Consider the following 19,906-nt stretch of genomic DNA (forward strand, 5'->3'; position numbering starts at 1 on the left):
TATATTGCTTTTTGACTTTTATTATACAAAAGACACTACTTAACGTCAGTTTATTTAATAGAAAACATAGAAATTGTGTGATATTTATGCATTTTTACAAACAACAAAATACATAGAAAAAAATACAGTGAGATGATAAGAGTCTGCGGTTATCAAAGGTGAGGCATCTACGGAATGAGAGTGTGTGGGCACCCCTCACCATCCAAAACGATTCACTAGCTTGCTCTGGTCATCCAAATCTTTCTGCACCTTCTTCCTCATGTAAAAGATGGGGCAATCTCGGCTGTAGAGAAGTCAGGAGGGACAGTGTTACTGTGTGCTCAGCCAGAAATCTGCAGCAAATACACAGCTATAATAAAAATGTGAACATGTAGTGTAAAGTAGGTATAAGTACCTGGTACAGAGCACATCCTCATGGAGGGAGCCCTGACAGCGCTGGCACTGAGTCCAAAGGCGAGAGAAACGCTCCTCTAGTGTGTTCAGGTGAAAGATCTGTAATTTACAGGCTAAATGTTAGAATATCATGAGACATGTCAGGGATAAAAGTGATGTTTGTTTTCAGATATTGACTCCATAATTCTTATTTTAATAAATCAATTTCACAAGTTGTGCTTTATTGGAACAGTCAAATTGGAAAGACTTAAAGAAAATTTAAACAGCACACTGGACATTCTGCTCAATCTACTTAAATACATTTAATATCAAATTCTCTTTAATGGATTCCCTGAGCGCTAAGGAGCCACCAGAGGGCGATATGACGATGATTAACACTAAACAGCCATTGATTAAGAATTATACATTGAAGCAGGGCTGCACTGAACAGTTTGGAGCCTTGAAGCTTCATTCATAACAGACATTTCAATTTTACATCAACATCATATGCTGCACAGGTTTTGTTTTTTTTTGCATGTCTATTCTTTGTGTCTAAACCTTTAAATTTCACCAGGGTAAAAAAAGGATTGCACCTGTATTAATACAGTCTAATAGCACCATAAATTACATGTATTCATTTAAAAAAAGTTGATTTAATTATTTAAAAAAAAAAAAAAAAAGAACTAATTTAATGTGATGAATCACTTTACTCAAATTGAGGATTTGGTTCTAGGATTTAAAAAAAAAAAAAAAAATTAGGGGTGCACCAATTGCGAAATTCTGGGCTGACATGCGAATGTTAATGGTTAATGGAAAGAAAGACAAAAAATTAGTGGTACTTCAAAACCAACTTCTTAGTAAGATGCATGTTTGTCTTCACACAGATAAGCATATCTCTGTTGCTTTAGCTCAGGTTATATCTCTTCTCATCCAAGATGTGAGACGCAGATCTTAACAGCTGCTCACTGAAAGCAAACGTGAAAACAAACCACCATGCACACGGCACCCATCGCCGTCTCACATCATACCAGACTCAGGTAGAGCCAGTGGCTTCTTCTCTGAATCAGCAGCTGGGTGCGCAAGATACTGCTGTGCAGGTCTGTACTCTAATATCTGACAGAACATCTAGCCCACGACCGATTTTTAGGATCATTACATCATAAAATATGATGGCAGACATTTAAAGCTTCATTCAAAAACTTCAACAGAAGCTTTGAATGTAAAAAGATGACATTCAGTGCAGCCCTACATTAAAGCTTTTCTTCATACATAGAGCTGGGACTTTAAACAAGTAAACTTCACCCTCTTAGTGATGAAAAACAACACATCATAGTGTGAAGCCATCTGGCATCTTGCGTACCTCTTTTTGGTACAGTTCAGACTCCTTCTTCTTACAGAAATCGCACACAGCCGCTGCAATGACGCAAATGTTAGATGTCACAAATATGAAGCTCTTGAACTCAGCTCCCACACATAAAGTGGCACCAAAAAGTATATTCTGAGCACACACATACCATCTGTCTTGAGCACAGCTTTGCAGCCGATACAGGTGCTTCTCTTCTGAGCAAATGCCATGAGGCCCCCAATCTTCGAGGTCAACACAGTCTTACAGCGTGTGTGGTCGCCCTCTGAAAGATGCCAGAAAATCAACAGAAATATTAAGTTTTAAAGCTTTAACTAGCACATCTAAATTATATCTGCTGTTTCTTGACTCAACTGTGCAGCTTTGACACTTGCTTTGATTGTTATGATGTTGGCAATGTTACATTTCACCCATCAGACTGTGCATCTAATAAGTAACTATGTGTCAACCAGCTAACAGATCTTTGAGGATGAAACAAGTGTCAGCTAACTGCCTAAACTATAATAATAAGACTGTGTATTTGTAGACTTACTGAGCAGGATGTTCTCTGCTTTGGTCTCTCCCAGGATGGGCTCAAATATTCTCATCAGGGGCTTGGACAGCTGCTGCTCCAGATAGTATTGTGTGTCGATGGGAATGTTGTTCTCCAGCACATAGATCGGGTCCTAAAGGAACAAATGGAAGAACCAGGACCATCATCAGGGTTTAATATACATTATATGAAAAGGTGGATGCACCAATGAAACAAACAATTAAAGATGAACCAACAGACCTCTGACTTCATGTATGCTGCAACTCCCTTTGCAGCCTTGATGATGACGTATGGCACTCTGTCTCCCAGGTGCGGGGCGCTGCCAGCATCTCTTTTCCTCATCCTGTGAGACATCAGTATGAAAGAGTCAGGGCAACCATATCCAATATATAAATCCCCTTGGAGTATTATTTCAGTGTGGTCACACACCTCTCAGCCAGCTCCACGTGCGCCTGTTTGCCAGCATACTCCTGAGCGGTACGCGTTAGCTCCTTGGTGATGACAAGCTGGCTGATGTCAATGCGGTTGCACAGTAGGTCGGAGATCACTTCTTTAGCGTGAGCCACAGCACCCTGGGGATCCCTGACGAAACATCACATCAGCTGTTAACTTTCAAAATAAATTAACAGCTCATAGGGTGGTTAAGATTCAACCAGGTAACAAGCCAGACAGTGGGTTCAGAATCTCAAAGTCAAGTTTATACCTTTATGGAAGCCGAAAATAAGATAAAATAGTTGTAGGATCAACTTTTATCTGGTTATCAAACAGTCTCAATTTAATGCTAATGCCCCTATACAACCTACATAAGCAAACAAGTCCATCAGCAAGAAGCTTTCTATACAGTTATTCTTAATGTCTTTCCTGGGTCTGATTTCTTATGAAATTGGACAAAATGATTTACAGCACCCAGACAGGAAGAACCTATGTTTACATTTTTAGGGTCATGTTTTAGTTTTACTTGCTTCTAAATCAAATATGTTAACCAGATCAAGATCTTTCTGACATGATCCAGCATGCTCATGGAAAATGCAGCCTTGATTCTAGGAAACACTATCGCTGTTTTCCTCAGAGGCCACCAAAATCAATACAAAATGAAAGGTTTCGTGAAAATTAGAAAATTACAACAAAATGAACAAATAACACATTATGTATAGAATATAAATGTGTGTATGTACCTGTCTATGAGGATTTTCTGCAGACAAGTGTTGATAAGGTTAGCCACCAGAGGACAGTTGTCTCTGCGGACAGTCTCAATGCCTTTACAGTCCATCTTGTCATGTGTGTCTGCACTGCCGGAGAAATACAGGCCTGCGTAGCGCTTCTTGTTGATCAGCAGGTATGGATAGTACACCTGTGGAAGTGACAAAAATAAGCTCTTAGTTGAGAGGATGTTCGAACTCCCAAAGACATGCTTCAGCCACAAGTGCTGTTGCATCATGCATGTCTATGTTGTCAGTTCAGTTCAAAAACTCTTATTTTGCTTACTCCAGTACTGAGATACCTAAACCCCCTCAAACCATCCCGATTAAAAGACAAACTTCTACAGATGATGAAACAACCAAGTCAAGTGCTTTGGTAATCCAAGTGGACAGAAGTGGTACCTTCTCAAACTCCAGTTTGATGGGCTGTACAAAATGGGACGACACCCACTCTGCTGCCTCCTTCCCAATATCCATGGCCTCCCTCACTGTGGCAACTCCAAGCTTAACCATGACAGAGTCTGTGTCTCCATAGATTACCTAAAAATAATGTTTAAACAACATGTTAACAAAGGGGATCCGTTGAAAACATCAGGCAGCAGGTTCCATACCTTGAGTCAGTTCAAAACAACTCAACTAAGTCCCTGTGTTTCAGCAGCCTACGGCGGCTTTTTTTTAAGTGTTTTCAATTAGAGCGTTTTGCTAGATGCTTTTCACATTTTTCCCCTCTATGTGCCTCGCATTTTTGTACGTGCACAATGAACGCCTCAAGTTGAAAAAACACTTTTTCCAATCAGATGAATTGCGAAAAAGATGTATCAAGCCGCAAAAGTGTCTGCTTGGAGCAGGCTTTAACAAAAATGGCATTACAGTGTGCCATGAGTTCTGCAATCTGCAAAATGTGCTCTGTCTGATCAGGGCCTAACAGTATTTCTTGTACTGTTTTACAATATTTTTAACTCATAAATGTTTAACAAGCAGAACAAAAAGAGACAGAGGAGAAAGGAGTTTGGGTCGCCATTGGTGGGACGCAGCTACATGTATTGCTCACCTTGGCATCAGCTTGGAAGCCATTAGAAATGGTGTACTTGGACTCCACCAGCTGTTTGGTTTGCTCAATCATCTGTCTTCCAAAACCGGTGACACTCTAAATGAGGGGGAAAACAGGATTTAAATACGTTTATCACTCAATGATCTGTGGTGTTGGAATAAGCTTTCATTGGAGCAAAATCATCATCAGACACATTACAGGTCATGAGTTTCAACCAATGCCTGGGACACTATTTGCCACTGTGCAAGGCATTTTATCCCAAAATGGTTCCTGTAGAAGGCAGCAGTTATCTTCGCAGCTCTCTGTGAGGGTGTTGTGTAATCAAGTAAGTCAACATTCCACAAAAACAGCCTGTTCTGGTTCATTTTTACACTTACACTAGCTCTTTGTTATTTTCACCGGTTCTGTGGTTTCTGCCTCGACACTAATCTTTGCTCTACATCTTTGTTGTTTACCGTCTGTGCTCTGACAACACATCTGTGCAGAACAGTCAGAAGAGTGACAGCAAGTCAAGTGGGATGACTTCATTTAGCATGAATAAAAAAACAGTTGTGTTGGGCTAGAACAGTCAACATTTGATATCTTTAGAGACAGCATGTTGTCAGTGGTATTGATGAGTACGGTCCACACCAGCATCTAACCAGACCACAGTAACATTTGCAGGTTTGTTCATGTTTATGTCTGGCTCTGTGAGACCACCTGCTCCAACTATGACACAACACTGACTGAAATAATAATCATGTAACCAAAACTAAAACATTTTCCCTTTTGGATGAGAACACATGGCATGCCATTTTACAGAGCAGACATGATAGAGCAGAACAAAAAAACTGTCAGTTGGACTTTAAGACCAGCATCAGCCCAAGAGTCAACTGCTCACCTGTGAGATCTCAAGGCAGGGCAGCTTGCCCACCTGAGCACCTGTGAAGCCATAGACGGAATTTGCGCTGATTTTGAGGGCCAGCTGTCGGCCATCCAGCACCTGCCTCTTAAAAGGGTCAGTTTCCTTCTTTAGCTCTGCTTTGGCCCTGTGGACAGACAGTGGGACATGCTGAAGAATAAGCTAGGTGTGACTGTTTTATGGGCACAAACAAAATCATCTGTTTAATATTACCTGTTGGAACTAAAACATAATCATATCTACAATGACTGGGTTTCTTGGTTTGTTTCGGTACACCTATTTTGTACTTTTCTGAACATTATCAAAGCATGAGGAAACACATCAAACACTAGCCAGAGGATCAAAAATGTACTAAGCTTAGCAGCAAGTTAAGTTTAAAGTATCATAAGAAGTTGAAGCTGTCTTTTGAATCGCTGACTTTTAACTCCAGTTAAGGTTCAATTTCATTTTGTGATTTATTTGAATAATTCAAACCTCTTCCTAGCAGACAACAGGTTCTCCAGGATCTCAGGTAGAAGTCCTTTTCTTATAGAGCTCTTCACAAACATATCACCAGTCGGAGTCTTGATGAACTCCTCTGGTGAGAGGCTGAAGACACACAACCACTTCAGATATTAGCTCATTATGTTCATAGACATACACACATTTAAAGGTCCAGTTTGGAGGATTTAGTGGCATCTAGTGGTCTGGTTGCAGAACTGAAACTTCTCCCATGTGCAAAGTGTGTAGGAGAACTACAGTGGCCAACGTGAACACAAAAATGCCAATGGCCCAACTAGAGTCAGTGTTTGAGTTGACTGATTTGGGATACTGATGAACAACACGGCAGACTCTGTGGGAGAGGACCTGTTCTGTACATAGGTATAAACAGCTTATTCTGACGTAACAAAAACACAATGATTCCTATTTTCAGGTGGTTATAAACCAATGAAAACATAGTTATGATTTTTTTTTAACATTTCTGCTGATAGATAGCCCCTAAATCCCACATTGGACATTGATCATTAAAAAACAATGAAGTAAACTATGTAAAGTGTCACATTTAGCTCATAATACTAAAGGCAAGAAGAAAGTGGCATACATTTGACATTTCACTTAACAAATTTCAGCTGCCAAGAGACAAAATTTAGGGTAACTAATGGTCTTCAGAGCCCTTTTGAACTTCATAACTTTAGCAACTTTCTCACACATATAAAAAGAGTCTCTCACTTCTGTCTCTCTGCTGAGCCCTTCTGCAGCAGGGTGGTGTAGCACAGGTTGTGAGCCATCATGATGGACGGATATAGGGAGGAGAAATCCAGGGTGGCAATAGGAACGCTGTAATACCTACACAGAGAGGAAAGATGGTGTTCGAAAGGCATAAGAGAAGCTTGCCATACAAGAGCAGAGAGGAGTCATACCCTTGCACAAACTGCAAATGTACATACCCTTTCTCTGGCTCAATGACAGTCGCTCCAGTGTAATCTTCTCCTCCTTCTGTCTTTACAACAGGCATGACCAGGTCCTGTTTCATGGCCTACACAAGTACAGACACTTACAGTTTCCATCCTTAAATCTGTAACTACGCATGCAGTAACTGTCCCATGTGTTTTGCCTCTATTACCTGTCGCAGCAGCTGAGAGACAACTTTGATCTGCTGTCCTCTTGACAGCAGATAGGTGAGAGGCACACCTGTCACTCTGGCCATCTCCATGTAGTTAATCACACACATCAGCTTCTGCAGCAAGCGCAGTGGGAGGTAGGCGTCTTTCAGGCAGTAAACGGCCAAACGACGACGTGTCTGTTCGTTGCCATTCTGTGATGGAGGAAAAAGGGGGGAAGGCCATTTCAATCTGCAGCGCTCTTAATGATAAACAGCTGTCTTCCAGATGCATAAACTTTACTGCTTTGTGCTTTACCTGCAGATCAGTGATGATTGAGTGCTGCACATCCTCCTTCTGTTCTTGCAGAAAGTGGAAACTCACAGCGTTTAGTGTGTATGAGCGCAGTTTATAGTCCCTGAGGAGAACCTGAGGGAAACACAACAATCAAACTGTGTGCAGTGTCTTTTCCTGAAAGCCTTGTTACCAAAATAATGCATCACATACTAACTGTATAGTAAATACTGTATGGTTGCTTTTGCTGTAGTTGAAGCTGACCTGCAGTAGATCGAACTGAACCCGGCCCTCCATGTTAATGGTCTTGTTCTCTCTGCGGCCCATCTGCTTGCTCTGGAAGTTTAGGTCTCGCAAGACTGACTTGATGCCTCGCACTCGACCAAGGTAGGGAAAGAAATCCACCTGAACAAAAAAGAATGTATTGAGTGAAAGGGTGAAACCTGGATGTCTTACTCTGAATTAAAAGAGGGAAGTCTCAAGTATTTCTACCATAAATACAATGTTCCAGTACAATCTTTGCTTAAAGCTATACAATGCAGGATGTCGGTAACTGTCTGTAAAGACACTCCCCAATGAAAGCAAAAGTAAAGGCCAACCCCAGATTCACTCTAGTGTGGGAATTTGGCTTCACTATATTTGTGTTTCCTTGGCGCTGTGTCTCTTGGACGTGTACTACTTGAGGTCTGGAACCTGGTCACTACCTTTTCATGAAGCCCTGACCTCACATGAACACAGTGGGGGCACATGCTCATACACACCCCAAACACAGAAAATAAGAAGTAATTAAGAAAATAAGGCAGAGGGCAGAGACTCTGCAGAAAACTACACCACTACACATTTCTTGTGGGTCAGAAGTGATGATTGAGAGGCATTACTTCTGTATGAGTCTTTTTTTGTTTTGTAGGAAAATCCTGCATAGTATATCTTAAAATATCTACGTGCATTACTCATAGCCTGAGGATTTTTAGGCCCTTATATTGCATGAAGTAATAGACAAATGTGGCTCCATCTAACCTTTAAAGCAGCTGCCCTGTTGAGCAAGTAAGGAAAGTCAAAGTTTTGGATGTTGTATCCAGTGATGATGTCTGGATCCACTGTCCTCAAAAACTCCGCCCAGCTCTGCTCACAGAGACGTAAAACAGACACACAATGACGTGACAGATGATAACCAAGACATTAGAAAAGTGAACAGAAAATATGTTTATGTAATATAAAAATATTTATGTTTTTCAGTGCTTTACTGAAGTCTGTGTGTATACCTGCAGTAGCTGTTTCTCCTGTGTAAAGCACAATATTTGAGAGCCCACGATGCTGGCGCAGGACTGGAGTGTGAACACAGTGCGAATGAAGGGCTCTGTCTCACCCTGTCGCTGCACCATGGACGCTATCTGAATCACAGGGTCTTTGTCTGCTTCTGGGAAGATTCCTGGAAAGAAACAAATTGACACAAGAGTCAAACTCTGTATTCACTTTTCATTAAGTATGATCAGGCCTCATAGGCAAAGAGCATGTTATGGTTGGTTTGCATGCTGTTTAATAAGAATGCTGAAGAGAAAGACAGAAACCCACCTTTCCTTCCTGCACACTCAATGTCAAAGCTGAGGACCCTGAGTGGTGCGATCCTCTGCCAGTCTCCTTCTGCAGGGTGACTTATCAAATCTTTCCATCCCACATCCACCTCATACTGACACAGTGACACCTGAAGGACATAAACAGGGGGAAACAGTTCATAAACAACGTTGGTAAAAGTCTGATATATATGATTATATGAACTCTCTCAGGGAAGTTAAGTGCTGTCCCATGTAGCGCCACAGCCGTGTGAAGTACACCTACCTTGCCTGGGTACCGAGGATCAGTGTCCCCTGTGCTCTTCTCTTCACGTACTCTGTACTTGTTTTTGGGAAGTTCAATCCAACAGCATCCCACCACATCACAGTCCACCATAAACCTGACAACACAGAGAGGTTCACTGAGCTGAAACGTACAGCTGTAATGTTGCATTTGCTCATTCGTTGTTTTGTAAGAAAGTTACTTATAAACAAAACAAACAACAAGTTGCCCCGACATTTTTATGACCTGGAGCCAGGACTAAAGTTTGTGAGATTTCCATGGTCCCATTACACATAAAAAGAGAAATATATGATTATGCCCACGAAATTACTCAGGAGGATTAAAATGTGGCTGTTTAGCCTGACAAACTAGAACACCATGATTAACTTAATGGTGACAAATCTCTATTGTAAGCCCAAAATCATTTCTCTGTATGCATGAGCCTGGAAAACATTCTGTGCAGAGTCTCATGCAGCTGTCTTGATGATAAGGATTGTCTTTTACTATTGTCAAATCACCATTGCCATATTTATACAGCAAACACACACACACACACCTTATCTCAAAATCTATATTGGCCTCATATGATTGGTAACCCTGGATGGGGAAGGGTCCGAACTTGAACCCCTGCTCCAGCAATCTCTTTGCCGGTGCAATGAGACGAGGCATCGCCATGGTTATCCTCAAAAAATCCAGACTGCGATTCCCATGGTAACCATACATGCCTGCAAGTAAAGAAAACAAGAGGTTAAACTCCAAGAAACCTGATAAAACCATAGTCACTTAACTTTACCACTTTGCATGTAAACTGATTATCAAATATGTTTTGTAACTAGGATCAGCCTTCTGAGTTCACAATGATTTGATTAACTTATATTGAGTATACAAATGCACATGAGCATTTGCACATCTTTGCATATTGAATGTCTTAAATCTAGGCTAAAATCACTTGTTTTCTCCAGCTGTCTATGTGTTTGAAGTATGTCAATATTTTGTTACTGTCTTTATGTAACTTGTCAGTGTCTGTACTTCTTTCATTTTACTGTGTAAGACACTTTGATCAACCGCTGGTTGTTTATAAGGCCTGCAATGCAAATAAACTGACTTGTACTCACTCTCTTTGCGGGTGATGTCCACAGCCAGCACTGTGACAGAGATGTTGTCCTTATTGGATCGCATGTCCTTCAGAACAACAGAGTTCAACTCTCTTTTAAAGTCACCCAGGTAATCAGATTTAAAACCTTTTGAAATGATGCAGGAAAAAGAAAACAGTGTATGAGTTATAATTAAATGACTTTATCCTCTGAACAGCTGAGATCATTCAGAAAAGTTACATGCTCAAAACAGAAATGTGCTCTACTGAGAAAACTTTTAACAGTTACTAATTGAAAGCTATTGTACTGAGCAAAATATAAATATAAATATTAAAAATCACTATATATTGACAAATTGTTACAAGTACTCACCACTTGGTGCAGGAACATAGAAGTAAGGTGCAAAACCATGGACGTGGCAACACACACTGTTGCCACTGTCTGTCACCCCAAACATTCGAATGATGGGGACTTTCCCCTGCAACTGACCAGGCATGCCAGCCACCGTCGTCCCTGCATTACAAAAAAGAGGAAACAAACTAAAATACCATTTCCTCTCACATACAGCAATGATATTTGAGCACGTGGATATGTTCTACACTGTCATTTAGAATGAAACAATAAGGAAGACGGGATAACTAGAAAATATCTTGATCCTGGCTTCAACAAAAGTCTTCTGATAATTACCTAAATAATAGTCCAGATCAATCTGCTGAAACACCAAAGTTTCAGATGATGGGTTCAGTGTAGGAGCGGGAGGCCGCCGCCAACGAGGGTTAAGGTCTGCTGAGAAGAGGTCACCTGAAGAAAGAAGGTCATGAGACAGAAGTACAAAGCGTATCTTTTCAGATCTAAGTGGATATAGCTAAGAGCTGTTCAAGTACAGTCATAAATTTAACAAACCCAGTACGGGTGATTTCTTGAAATGATAGTTCCACTGTTGCCACTTACTGTTAGCACACAGTTGCATTATTTACAAAGCAAAGCTATTCATCCATACATTAGTTACACCTGTTTATCCTTGAGGGTCATGGCGAAGCTGACAAGCTAAGCATGCTTTATATACTCAAGACATGACTGGATTACCAATCTGGAATAATTTGTTAGAGCTACCAGTCAAACTTACCAAAAATCATGCTGTAAAATAAACATGAGCATTATTCTAAAGGTTGCTAGGTTCTGCAGAAAAACTATGTGCAGTTGTGCTTGTTAAAGAAAATTATCTGTGTGTGACATAGCCTTTACATAAGTCAACAGTTCTGATACAGGTCTGCATGTAATTTGCATAACTCAACGCCCTCTGGGAACTATTTTTACTTCTGCCACCTATGACTGTGTGCTCTTTTGTTACACTCACCTACGGGAATAACATCATGGCCAGCCTGCCCCTCCATCTCCTCTGCCTCCATCTCCGCATCCTCAAACATGGACAACTCCTCTTCAAACTGCGATGGACTGTCCTCCCATTCACCAGCCATCTTACCCCGTTTGGCCTGGGACGCACTGCCCGTGAAAGGGCCACCATTGCGTCTTTTAAAATCCATGCCTGCAGGAAACATTGGAGGCAGAAGTCAAATTAGATGATGATAGCAGTTAACAAATATATTCAGAATGAGGTTGAATCATCAAAACAACACATACTTATTCTATTAGGCTAAGAGTTTATTAGCACTTCTAAGGGGAGCTGACATTTTGACACACAACCAAGACACTACTATACATATTAACGGTTAAATGGGACAGAAAACATACAGCTGTTGGATTACTGCCTGTGTTAGTATTCCTTGCACTGTACATTTGGCATGCTTTGAAACTGTGTGGACTCTGCTGGGCTTACTGCGAATAATAGGTGAAAGAAGTACAGTGCTGCTGCCTGTGATGCAGTGACGTTGTACAGTGCTGGTGTCTTTCATTGGGTGCAATGCATTGTAATAACAAGATGAAGGGAACCATAACCTGCATAACAGGATAAGCATAGACACAGTTCAAACAGGAAGTAATCAGAGGTAATGATACCTGATAGTGTTACATTAAATAATGCTTTGGGATGCCATGTAGTTGATATCAAGCACCAACAACTGAGAGACAACCTGCCACACTGCACATAACGTAGCCCATTAACAAGTACCTAGCATGACTGTTGCTGTAACGTTACCCCTCACACTTTACACAACACATTATAGAGTTGGTATAACAACCAGCTTTGGTGACTGTAACTGGTTAGCTAAGATTACACTGCAAACTTCTCAGTGCTATCTCAGTTAAGTGGACACGTTTAATGTAGCGTATGCACGCGCCATTGCTGTACCTTCACATACGCATAATACAGCGTTATATTAGCACTAGCATTGCAGCGGTAAAGTTTGTGTCGAGTTATTTTTTCCTCAAACTATGGAGGCTGTTTTCTGTTGTGACGAGCTAAGACAACAAGCTAGCAAGCGCCAGTGTAAACACAGAATAGTCTCGCGCCAACGCCGATCTTACCAAACCGTCGTACGGATCTCACTGCCAAACTTGTCAAGGCAACTTATCAAACGGCTGCTGCGTTTCTATCAAAGTTATAAATACCTATCAGAGTTACGTCTCCACAACAGCCCCCAGGTTGACAACAGCTCCCGCCAATCTTCTTCAATTTGTGAACTCTCACCGACGAAAGCGCGGAAAATTTCCGTTTTGTAACAAGGCCCAATAGTGAAGGAAGGGATAGTGACGACACTGGCGGGGCGGAAACTCGGTAGAACTAAACACGGAAGTGGAACGCGGCTTGACCATACCCAGTCGACAAGAAAAACCGTGTGTACCCGGCAAAATGACGTCAGCGTGCACGTAACAAGGAAGGAGGGAAACGGCTCAACTGGCAACTGTTCTGATGATGGATTTATTTGTTTAGATCATTCTTTGCTCCTTGTCTAGTCTTAAATGATAGCAAATTCAATACCTTCAGGTATGATTTGGACAAACAAGACATTTGATGACATGACTTTGGGCTTTAGGAAATTTTATATTATGCTTTCTGGTGTTTTATTGATCACAACACAAGATAACAATCAGCAGATCAAGAAAGTAAGTCCTGTGTAGTTCAGAATTCATAAGAGGAACTTAAAATCTATCATCGTTATTCACTTTCATTCCAACTAAATTTGGTAAATCTCTAGGCGGATTATGACTCAATGGGCCCCTGGGCCCAGACGTGTTAATGGCCTCCCTACTCCCACTCACTTGAAATGTATAATGATTGTTTCCTTTTTGTAACATCTCCAAAGTAAATGTTTAGGCTTTACTTAAGTTTTTTTTTCTTTTTTTTAAGGTCATTTGGGCTCAGTTATTGATGTGATGACTAAGCCCTTTTTACATGACATGCAAAGTTAATAACTTCATGCAGAGGCTCTGGCTTAGGCCTGTGCCCTTAGGCCTCTGTGCTGGGCTCAACAGACTGGTTCAGTGATATATTCATGGGTAAATCCCCAAAAATGTAGAGAGTAGGGTTTTTTAACGAAAACACCGGCATGCTGATGCATTCATAGCTATGATGATCATGCGATCTTGTCATATTTATCAGTGCAATCACCACTGTGTGTCTGTACTTGTCTCTGAGAGTTGTTGGTGCTGTCATCCCCTCCAGACACACATAAATACACACACTTAGAGGTCAGAGGTCACACCTGCTGGTAAAAGGACACAGCCATGCCTAGTGACACCTCAGCTGCGCAGATCTTTACTGACCCTCTGACTTTAGGGCCCTGTGATTTTCAGCTGCTTCACCAATATAGACCATGTGGTCTGGCCTACCAAGGGTGGTGGGGTTAGACAGATGGCAGCCAGTGGAAAGGGTTAGTAGATCACAGAGATATGCAGAGGGGTTGGGTGTCTTAATGTCACTAGTCACGCTGTATTCTCCAAATGACCCTTAGAAGCCATTATAAATAACTCGCTTGCGCTTCTCCCTCCTCACTGGAAAAAAAGTTGCCTGGTTTCCCATGACTCCCCTCTTTTGTATGGATGAAAAGATAATTCACCAACCACTGCAACTGTCAAGCCTCTGCTCAGCCAATTGCGTCTCTCAGCTGAGGAAAACGCCCAGTTCCCGTCAGATCGTGCTCAGAGGCGGAGACAAAGAGGAGACTGACGCCAATAGGAGTGAAGCTCATGAATAATGTGACAGTAGAGACCCTGCATTCACCAACCCAGCCTTCTTCCTGCATCGCAGGTCGTGGACGTCCTGTCCCTCCATCTGTCAGTGAACGCATCAAACCAATGTGAAACGCTGGCATTTAACTAAAGCTGCCGCCCCCTTTTCCTCACTCTCCGCTGGTTGCATTTCTTGGATTGACTGCGACAGCTGCCGATGTGTTGTTCATCTTCGTGAAGTTGGGACAAAACCAAACGGGTGAGTAGAAATATGTATTTTTATATTTTCCACAATGACAATAGTTGATACTTCCTCAACAGGCGGGGGCGCGCATCAGGACGCTGTGTCCTCTGCGCGCGCCCGCGGCTGCAGTAGGTGCCTGATGTCACGTTCGCTCCACAACTCATGAGAAACAAAGACGGTACATACAGCAACATGCATGTTCCCAGCTGGGAGCTCTGCAGTTGGTTTTATGATACTGTTGTTATCACCTGTCGTCTTCGGACGAGCAGGTCGAGGCTTACGTGCGGTGTGTGCTCCATTGCCCGATATGGGAAATATTTGGGTGAGAGCCTGATTTGGGTCTTGTCCTCTCCCAGATCTGTAGGCCCACTGGACAGTTCAAATCAAAGTATCCGTGAAATAGTTTTGCATTGACAAGGGCATGATGGTGATTATTGTGATTGCATGCTCATGTGAGTGTCAGTAGTCCATTATAAAGCATCCATAAAGTGGTGTCCCAGGCAGGTGAGGGATCCCAAGTAGAGCCAGAGGAATCCCGGGGGGGGCGCAAAGAAAAGAGCAGCAGTTCAGTTTCATCACTATGGTATTTACTCTAAGTCTGTGTAAGGATGGTTGTTTGGTCATATGTTTGATGCTCCCTCAGTCACACTGTAAAACTCTTCTCCAAACTCTTATTTTAAAGGTTCAGTGTGCCGAATTTGGGGCATCTATTGGCAGAAATAGTATATACCATTCATAACTATGTTTTCATTTGTGTATAATCACTTGGATCTAAGAATAATGGTGTTTTTCTTTCCTTTGAATGAGCTTTTTATATCTAGGCTACATATAGAGGTCCTTTTCCACGGTGTTCACCATGTTCTTTAGTAGCCAAAAACTGGCTCTAGATTAAAGGGTGACACAGGAGTGTACGTTCACTCCGGTCTCATCCCACTCCAACAAAAAAACTCTATCCCATCCCAATCTCATGACAGAGTTTCAATCAACTGTACAGCAGCCCAATGCTGAAATAATTCCAGACATAACTGCTAAAACAACTATATTGAACATATTTGTTATGGTATATTTTTAATAGTATCTTTTTTTTCATATTTTGATTTTAATTTTTCAATTCGTACTTTGCCTTCAATCTTATTTCCTCCCACTATGTTCATTGGATGCACGGAACACTAAGGCAAATTCCTTATAAGTGAAAACCTTCTTGGTAATAAAACCTACTCTGATTTTAACTGCAACAACCATTTGGCAAATTACTAGTGCTTATTCTGTTAGCTTAATGCTAACACACCATGGAAATTACCATTAACATGCTAATGGCAATAAGCATCACAATTGCAATAATATTATCTTAACAAATAATCGATTTTACTCAACATACTTACCATTAAACGACATGTGTGCTCATACTTACAGGCACATATTTCCTGTGCTTTATGAAAATGAACTGATAGCTGCTGACTAATTTAAAATTGCTTGCTCAATACAGTATTGTTAGTATGATTCACACCCTATCTTTTTCTGTTGAGTTTTTTTTCCCTATCCTGTCCCAGGCACATGATGAATATTGAAACTGACCCCCATGCTGTGGGAATTGCATGACCCACAGGACTAACAAAAAAAATGGCAGCCATTTTACTCTAGATAGAGCCATTCGTGTTTTCCTGTTGGGCACCATAGTTCTCCCACATGCTTGGCACATGGAAGAAGCCTCAGTTCTGCAACCTCACAACTAGATGCTACTTACACCCTGGGCCTTTAAAGTCCCCCTCCACTCAAAAACGTGTTTTGCTTATTGTTACTTCACTTGGATGTTTTAGCTTTACTTTGCACAATGTGCTGTTTGCATTTTCATAGATTCTGGATATTTCAATGAGGAAGAAGAAGTAGATGTAATCTGAAGGATTATCAACATGGTAATTGAACTTATTTTGTGGGGGAATAGCATCTCAGACACAAATAACAATTCCAAGCAGAGTATTTTTACTCTGTTTTCTCAATAAACACGTCTGGAGAGAGTCTGGAAGTTCTATTTAAGGTGGTTGGGTTTGAATATCTAAATGTAGATGAAGGAAAGTATACTTGAGGACATGTTTGACATCAAATTTGCGCAGCACTTAATAATCAGATTGTTGTTGTGGTTTATCTGGGCTTTTATCAGGCTTGGACTGTGACTAACTGTCAGTCAATAAACTCTCCTTTGTCTGCTGCTATCAGTTGCAATCCTGCATCATCACATAAGAATTTAAAACACAGATGAAATTTCTGGTGAGCAGTGTAAAAAGCAAAGATGTGAACGGGACAGGTGGAAGAGCATGTCCCCGCTGTCTATATGTAACCCAGTGTTAGTGCACTGGTTTGTTTTAGCATTTTGCTACATGTCCCAACATCACCTGATTGCAACATTTCATAGTAGTATATCAATACGTGTCGCAAGTGTGAATGGCTGCATCAAGTTAATACCTGATCCAAGCCCTTGTCTGTGCTTTCGTGCACCCTTTCTCATGCCACTCCCCAATTTGGTCAGGAGGTTGCACCGTACTGCAAAACAGAACTCAACACAAACTTGTATTTTCAGTGCATCTCACACTTAGTCAGCAGGAATGCAGTCCTCACTTAATTGTGCCTTTAAAATTGCTCCATTGCTAATAAGAAGACAGACAATTAAACTTCTTCTGTTGCAGAAGGATGCACTGACAGAGGTCATGACTTTCATAGTGCATGTCAGTTTAAATTTCACAGAGCCAACTTGTAGTTTTTGTATACAAATAGACATGCAGTATGTGATATGCATGATTGTACATGTGTGTTGTGTTGTGTAATTAGAAGTAGTGGTGGTTGGCAGAAGAAGCCCTTTGAGCCCATCTCAGATTATAGTCACAGCATAGTAGATACACACTCCACACATGCATTGGATCCCTATCACTCAATGTACCACCTCAGTGTTGTGTGTTTGCACAAGGTGTCCTGTAAAACAGCCAAAGGTTAAGCTAATTAAGTTACCAGATAAATAAAAATGTTTGAAACACACAGTATATTCCAAAGGCTGAATTTTAAAAGAACCCGAGGAAGGTTGTCTATAAAAATATGTAACAATAGTGTAATGTAAGAGTGTTGTGAAACAGGATGTGTGGTTGGATAGCAAGAATGATGACATACTTTCAGGTGTGTTGGGCAACGTTAGCCAAGAGAAAGTTACGCTGAATAAAAAAAATGTGTCATTTACTCATGATGATTACCCAATACTGTCAGTCAGCACATCCCTTTTGGAGGAAAGCCAGGAGTACCAACAAGGAAGCTGAGCAATGTACTGCTGTGGAGGGGGGTGGCAATATAATGTATTTTAACCGCCTAAAAATAGTCCCACCTACTGAAGAAATCAATATCATTTTAGGTTTATGCTATATTTAGAATATTTGTACTGCCTTACTTTACAGCCAGACAGCAATTATGATGGGGAACTGAAGCCGTTATAGTGCTCTCTTCAAAGCCAGACTCCATTGAGAAAACCAGTGATTTAACACTGCTGAACACAGGTGCTGCTGGTCTACTGCTGCCTCCATCAGTTAGTTTGCTTGTGTTATTGCATGACTTTGGTGTTAAAAAGCATTAGTTCAGATTCAATAAAGTCACACTGAAACAAACTAACTAACTGACTGAGGCAGCACTTGACAGCAGCTCTAATGTTCAGGTGCTCCCATCTCAGCTGAGTGTGTTCTGTGTTCAAACAGCATGCCGCTGGCTCGCAGCCTCTCTGTCACGTCCCTGTCAGGACTGGAAGAGTGGGACGAGGAGTTTGAATTGGAAGATGCTGTTCTTTTTGAAATTGCGTGGGAGGTCGCAAACAAAGGCAAGTGTGTGTTTACGTGTGTGTTTTTGGATTTTTCATCTGTGCATATCTTGCAGGTGTGTGAGGAAAAGTTGGAAGAACAAGTTTGTTGTTTAAAAAAATATGTCACTCACTAAACTTAGTTTTTGTCATCGCTAAACTACTTTTTGTTTTCCATGCATCTTCATGTCTAATCTTGTTTATTTACTCAGGTTATAATCCTCAGTAATGTTCAAGTTGCAAAAGAGACCTGTCATCATATGCCCCATATATATCAGGTTGAATCACATTATATCTTTGTCTCGATTTTATGTGCGTACGTGTGGCATGTTTGCTGCATGTGTGAAGTTGGAGGCATCTATACCGTCATCCAGACCAAAGCCCGTCTGACCTCAGAGGAATGGGGGGAGAACTATTTCCTGGTGGGTCCCTACGTAGAGAGCAACGTGCGCACACAGGTGGAGTTGATCGAGCCCACCAACCCCGTGCTGAAGAGAACCATTGACAAGATGAACTCCAGTGGGTGTAAGGTAATACCACACGTACACAGTGAACACATACCCCTCTGAGTTAAATCTGTAGGTTCCTCTTAAGGACAGTCGTTCTCACAACACATAGTTAAAAGAATTATGTGGTGAATATGCTCTACGCTTGAAAATAAGTTAGAGCTAATCATTAGCCCCTCTTTCATGCCCGACCCACCCACACCTCTCTAAACCCAGTGACATTTCCTCACAAAGGTTAGAGGCTGTATCGTGTCTCTCCGTCTCTCTTTCAAAAACACACTCCAGAAATAGATGACTCTGTGTGTGTGTGTGTGTGTGTGTGTGTGTGTGTGTGTGTGTGTGTGTGTGTGTGAGATACCTTTAAATCTTTGTGCTGTGTCACTGTGGGAGTGCTGTGGAATTATGGGTCAAGGCTAGAAGTGGTAGTGGGACTCTTTTAAAGTGATAGCACAGCCTTTTCAAACGAACCTATCTGGTTTACCTTGAATCAGGTGACATTTAGGCTCAGGACAGACCAGCACGAGAGCTCAGTTAGCTTGGTTTAAAATGTTTTTTTCTTATCACCAGTGTCGGAATAAAATCCTGAGAGTTTAATCTCAGTTGGTTCGACCCTGTGATCTCGACTGTTTAGTGTAAGGTGGTCATAAAACTGTCTTTGTCAGTCTTTCTCTCATCCTTTCATTGTGACTAAATCAAATATGTTTAATATTATCGTAAGTTTTTAGTCTTGGCTCATAAAATACTAAAGTTCAATGGTATGTACATTGTCAACAGCCAATAGCTGCACTCTCTCTAGCACCAAACAGGATGCAGTAAACTAGCTAGATGGTAAACATGGAGGGGACTCCAGGGAGGTGAAAGAATATGGTTCTCGGGTCCTGTGGAAACTGCTAGGGTCAGTGTTTAATTCTGCATGTGTCTGTTTAACCAACCGACACTTATTTTAGTGAAAGCTTCATTTTTGAAACGGTTTGCCTCTCATG

General features: G+C 41.3%; 2 protein-coding genes across 3 annotated transcripts in view; one reads left to right on the top strand and one right to left on the bottom strand.

Moving 5' to 3' along the window:
• Positions 1–19,906, bottom strand: part of pold1 (polymerase (DNA directed), delta 1, catalytic subunit) — a 21,124-nt gene continuing 1,218 nt past the window's right edge. The window contains exons 2-28 of one of the 2 annotated variants that reach the window (XM_049562208.1): positions 12,057–12,175; positions 11,577–11,765; positions 10,907–11,020; positions 10,592–10,732; positions 10,241–10,366; positions 9,682–9,850; positions 9,129–9,243; positions 8,865–8,994; positions 8,555–8,721; positions 8,310–8,414; positions 7,557–7,697; positions 7,317–7,427; positions 7,022–7,213; positions 6,846–6,934; positions 6,628–6,744; positions 5,893–6,006; positions 5,398–5,545; positions 4,518–4,613; positions 3,869–4,006; positions 3,443–3,618; positions 2,697–2,849; positions 2,508–2,610; positions 2,268–2,400; positions 1,887–2,000; positions 1,733–1,785; positions 395–492; positions 1–283 (exon numbers count right to left, since the gene is read on the bottom strand). In XM_049562208.1, coding sequence (XP_049418165.1) covers positions 196–283; positions 395–492; positions 1,733–1,785; positions 1,887–2,000; positions 2,268–2,400; positions 2,508–2,610; positions 2,697–2,849; positions 3,443–3,618; positions 3,869–4,006; positions 4,518–4,613; positions 5,398–5,545; positions 5,893–6,006; positions 6,628–6,744; positions 6,846–6,934; positions 7,022–7,213; positions 7,317–7,427; positions 7,557–7,697; positions 8,310–8,414; positions 8,555–8,721; positions 8,865–8,994; positions 9,129–9,243; positions 9,682–9,850; positions 10,241–10,366; positions 10,592–10,732; positions 10,907–11,020; positions 11,577–11,765; positions 12,057–12,175 — 3,439 coding nt within the window. In that variant the 3' untranslated portion in view covers positions 1–195. Of the gene's footprint in view, positions 284–394; positions 493–1,732; positions 1,786–1,886; positions 2,001–2,267; positions 2,401–2,507; positions 2,611–2,696; positions 2,850–3,442; positions 3,619–3,868; positions 4,007–4,517; positions 4,614–5,397; positions 5,546–5,892; positions 6,007–6,627; positions 6,745–6,845; positions 6,935–7,021; positions 7,214–7,316; positions 7,428–7,556; positions 7,698–8,309; positions 8,415–8,554; positions 8,722–8,864; positions 8,995–9,128; positions 9,244–9,681; positions 9,851–10,240; positions 10,367–10,591; positions 10,733–10,906; positions 11,021–11,576; positions 11,766–12,056; positions 12,176–12,787; positions 12,921–19,906 lie in introns of those variants that run through there. The other variant, XM_049562209.1, reaches the window with a different exon arrangement.
• gys1 (glycogen synthase 1 (muscle)) overlaps positions 14,418–19,906 on the top strand; it is a 14,297-nt gene continuing 8,808 nt past the window's right edge. The window contains exons 1-3 of the mRNA XM_049562210.1: positions 14,418–14,606; positions 18,320–18,438; positions 18,766–18,947. Coding sequence (XP_049418167.1) covers positions 18,321–18,438; positions 18,766–18,947 — 300 coding nt within the window. The 5' untranslated portion in view covers positions 14,418–14,606; position 18,320. The remainder of the gene's footprint in view (positions 14,607–18,319; positions 18,439–18,765; positions 18,948–19,906) is intronic.

This window comes from Epinephelus fuscoguttatus, linkage group LG19, assembly GCF_011397635.1.
Source record: "Epinephelus fuscoguttatus linkage group LG19, E.fuscoguttatus.final_Chr_v1".
NCBI lineage: Eukaryota > Metazoa > Chordata > Actinopteri > Perciformes > Serranidae > Epinephelus > Epinephelus fuscoguttatus.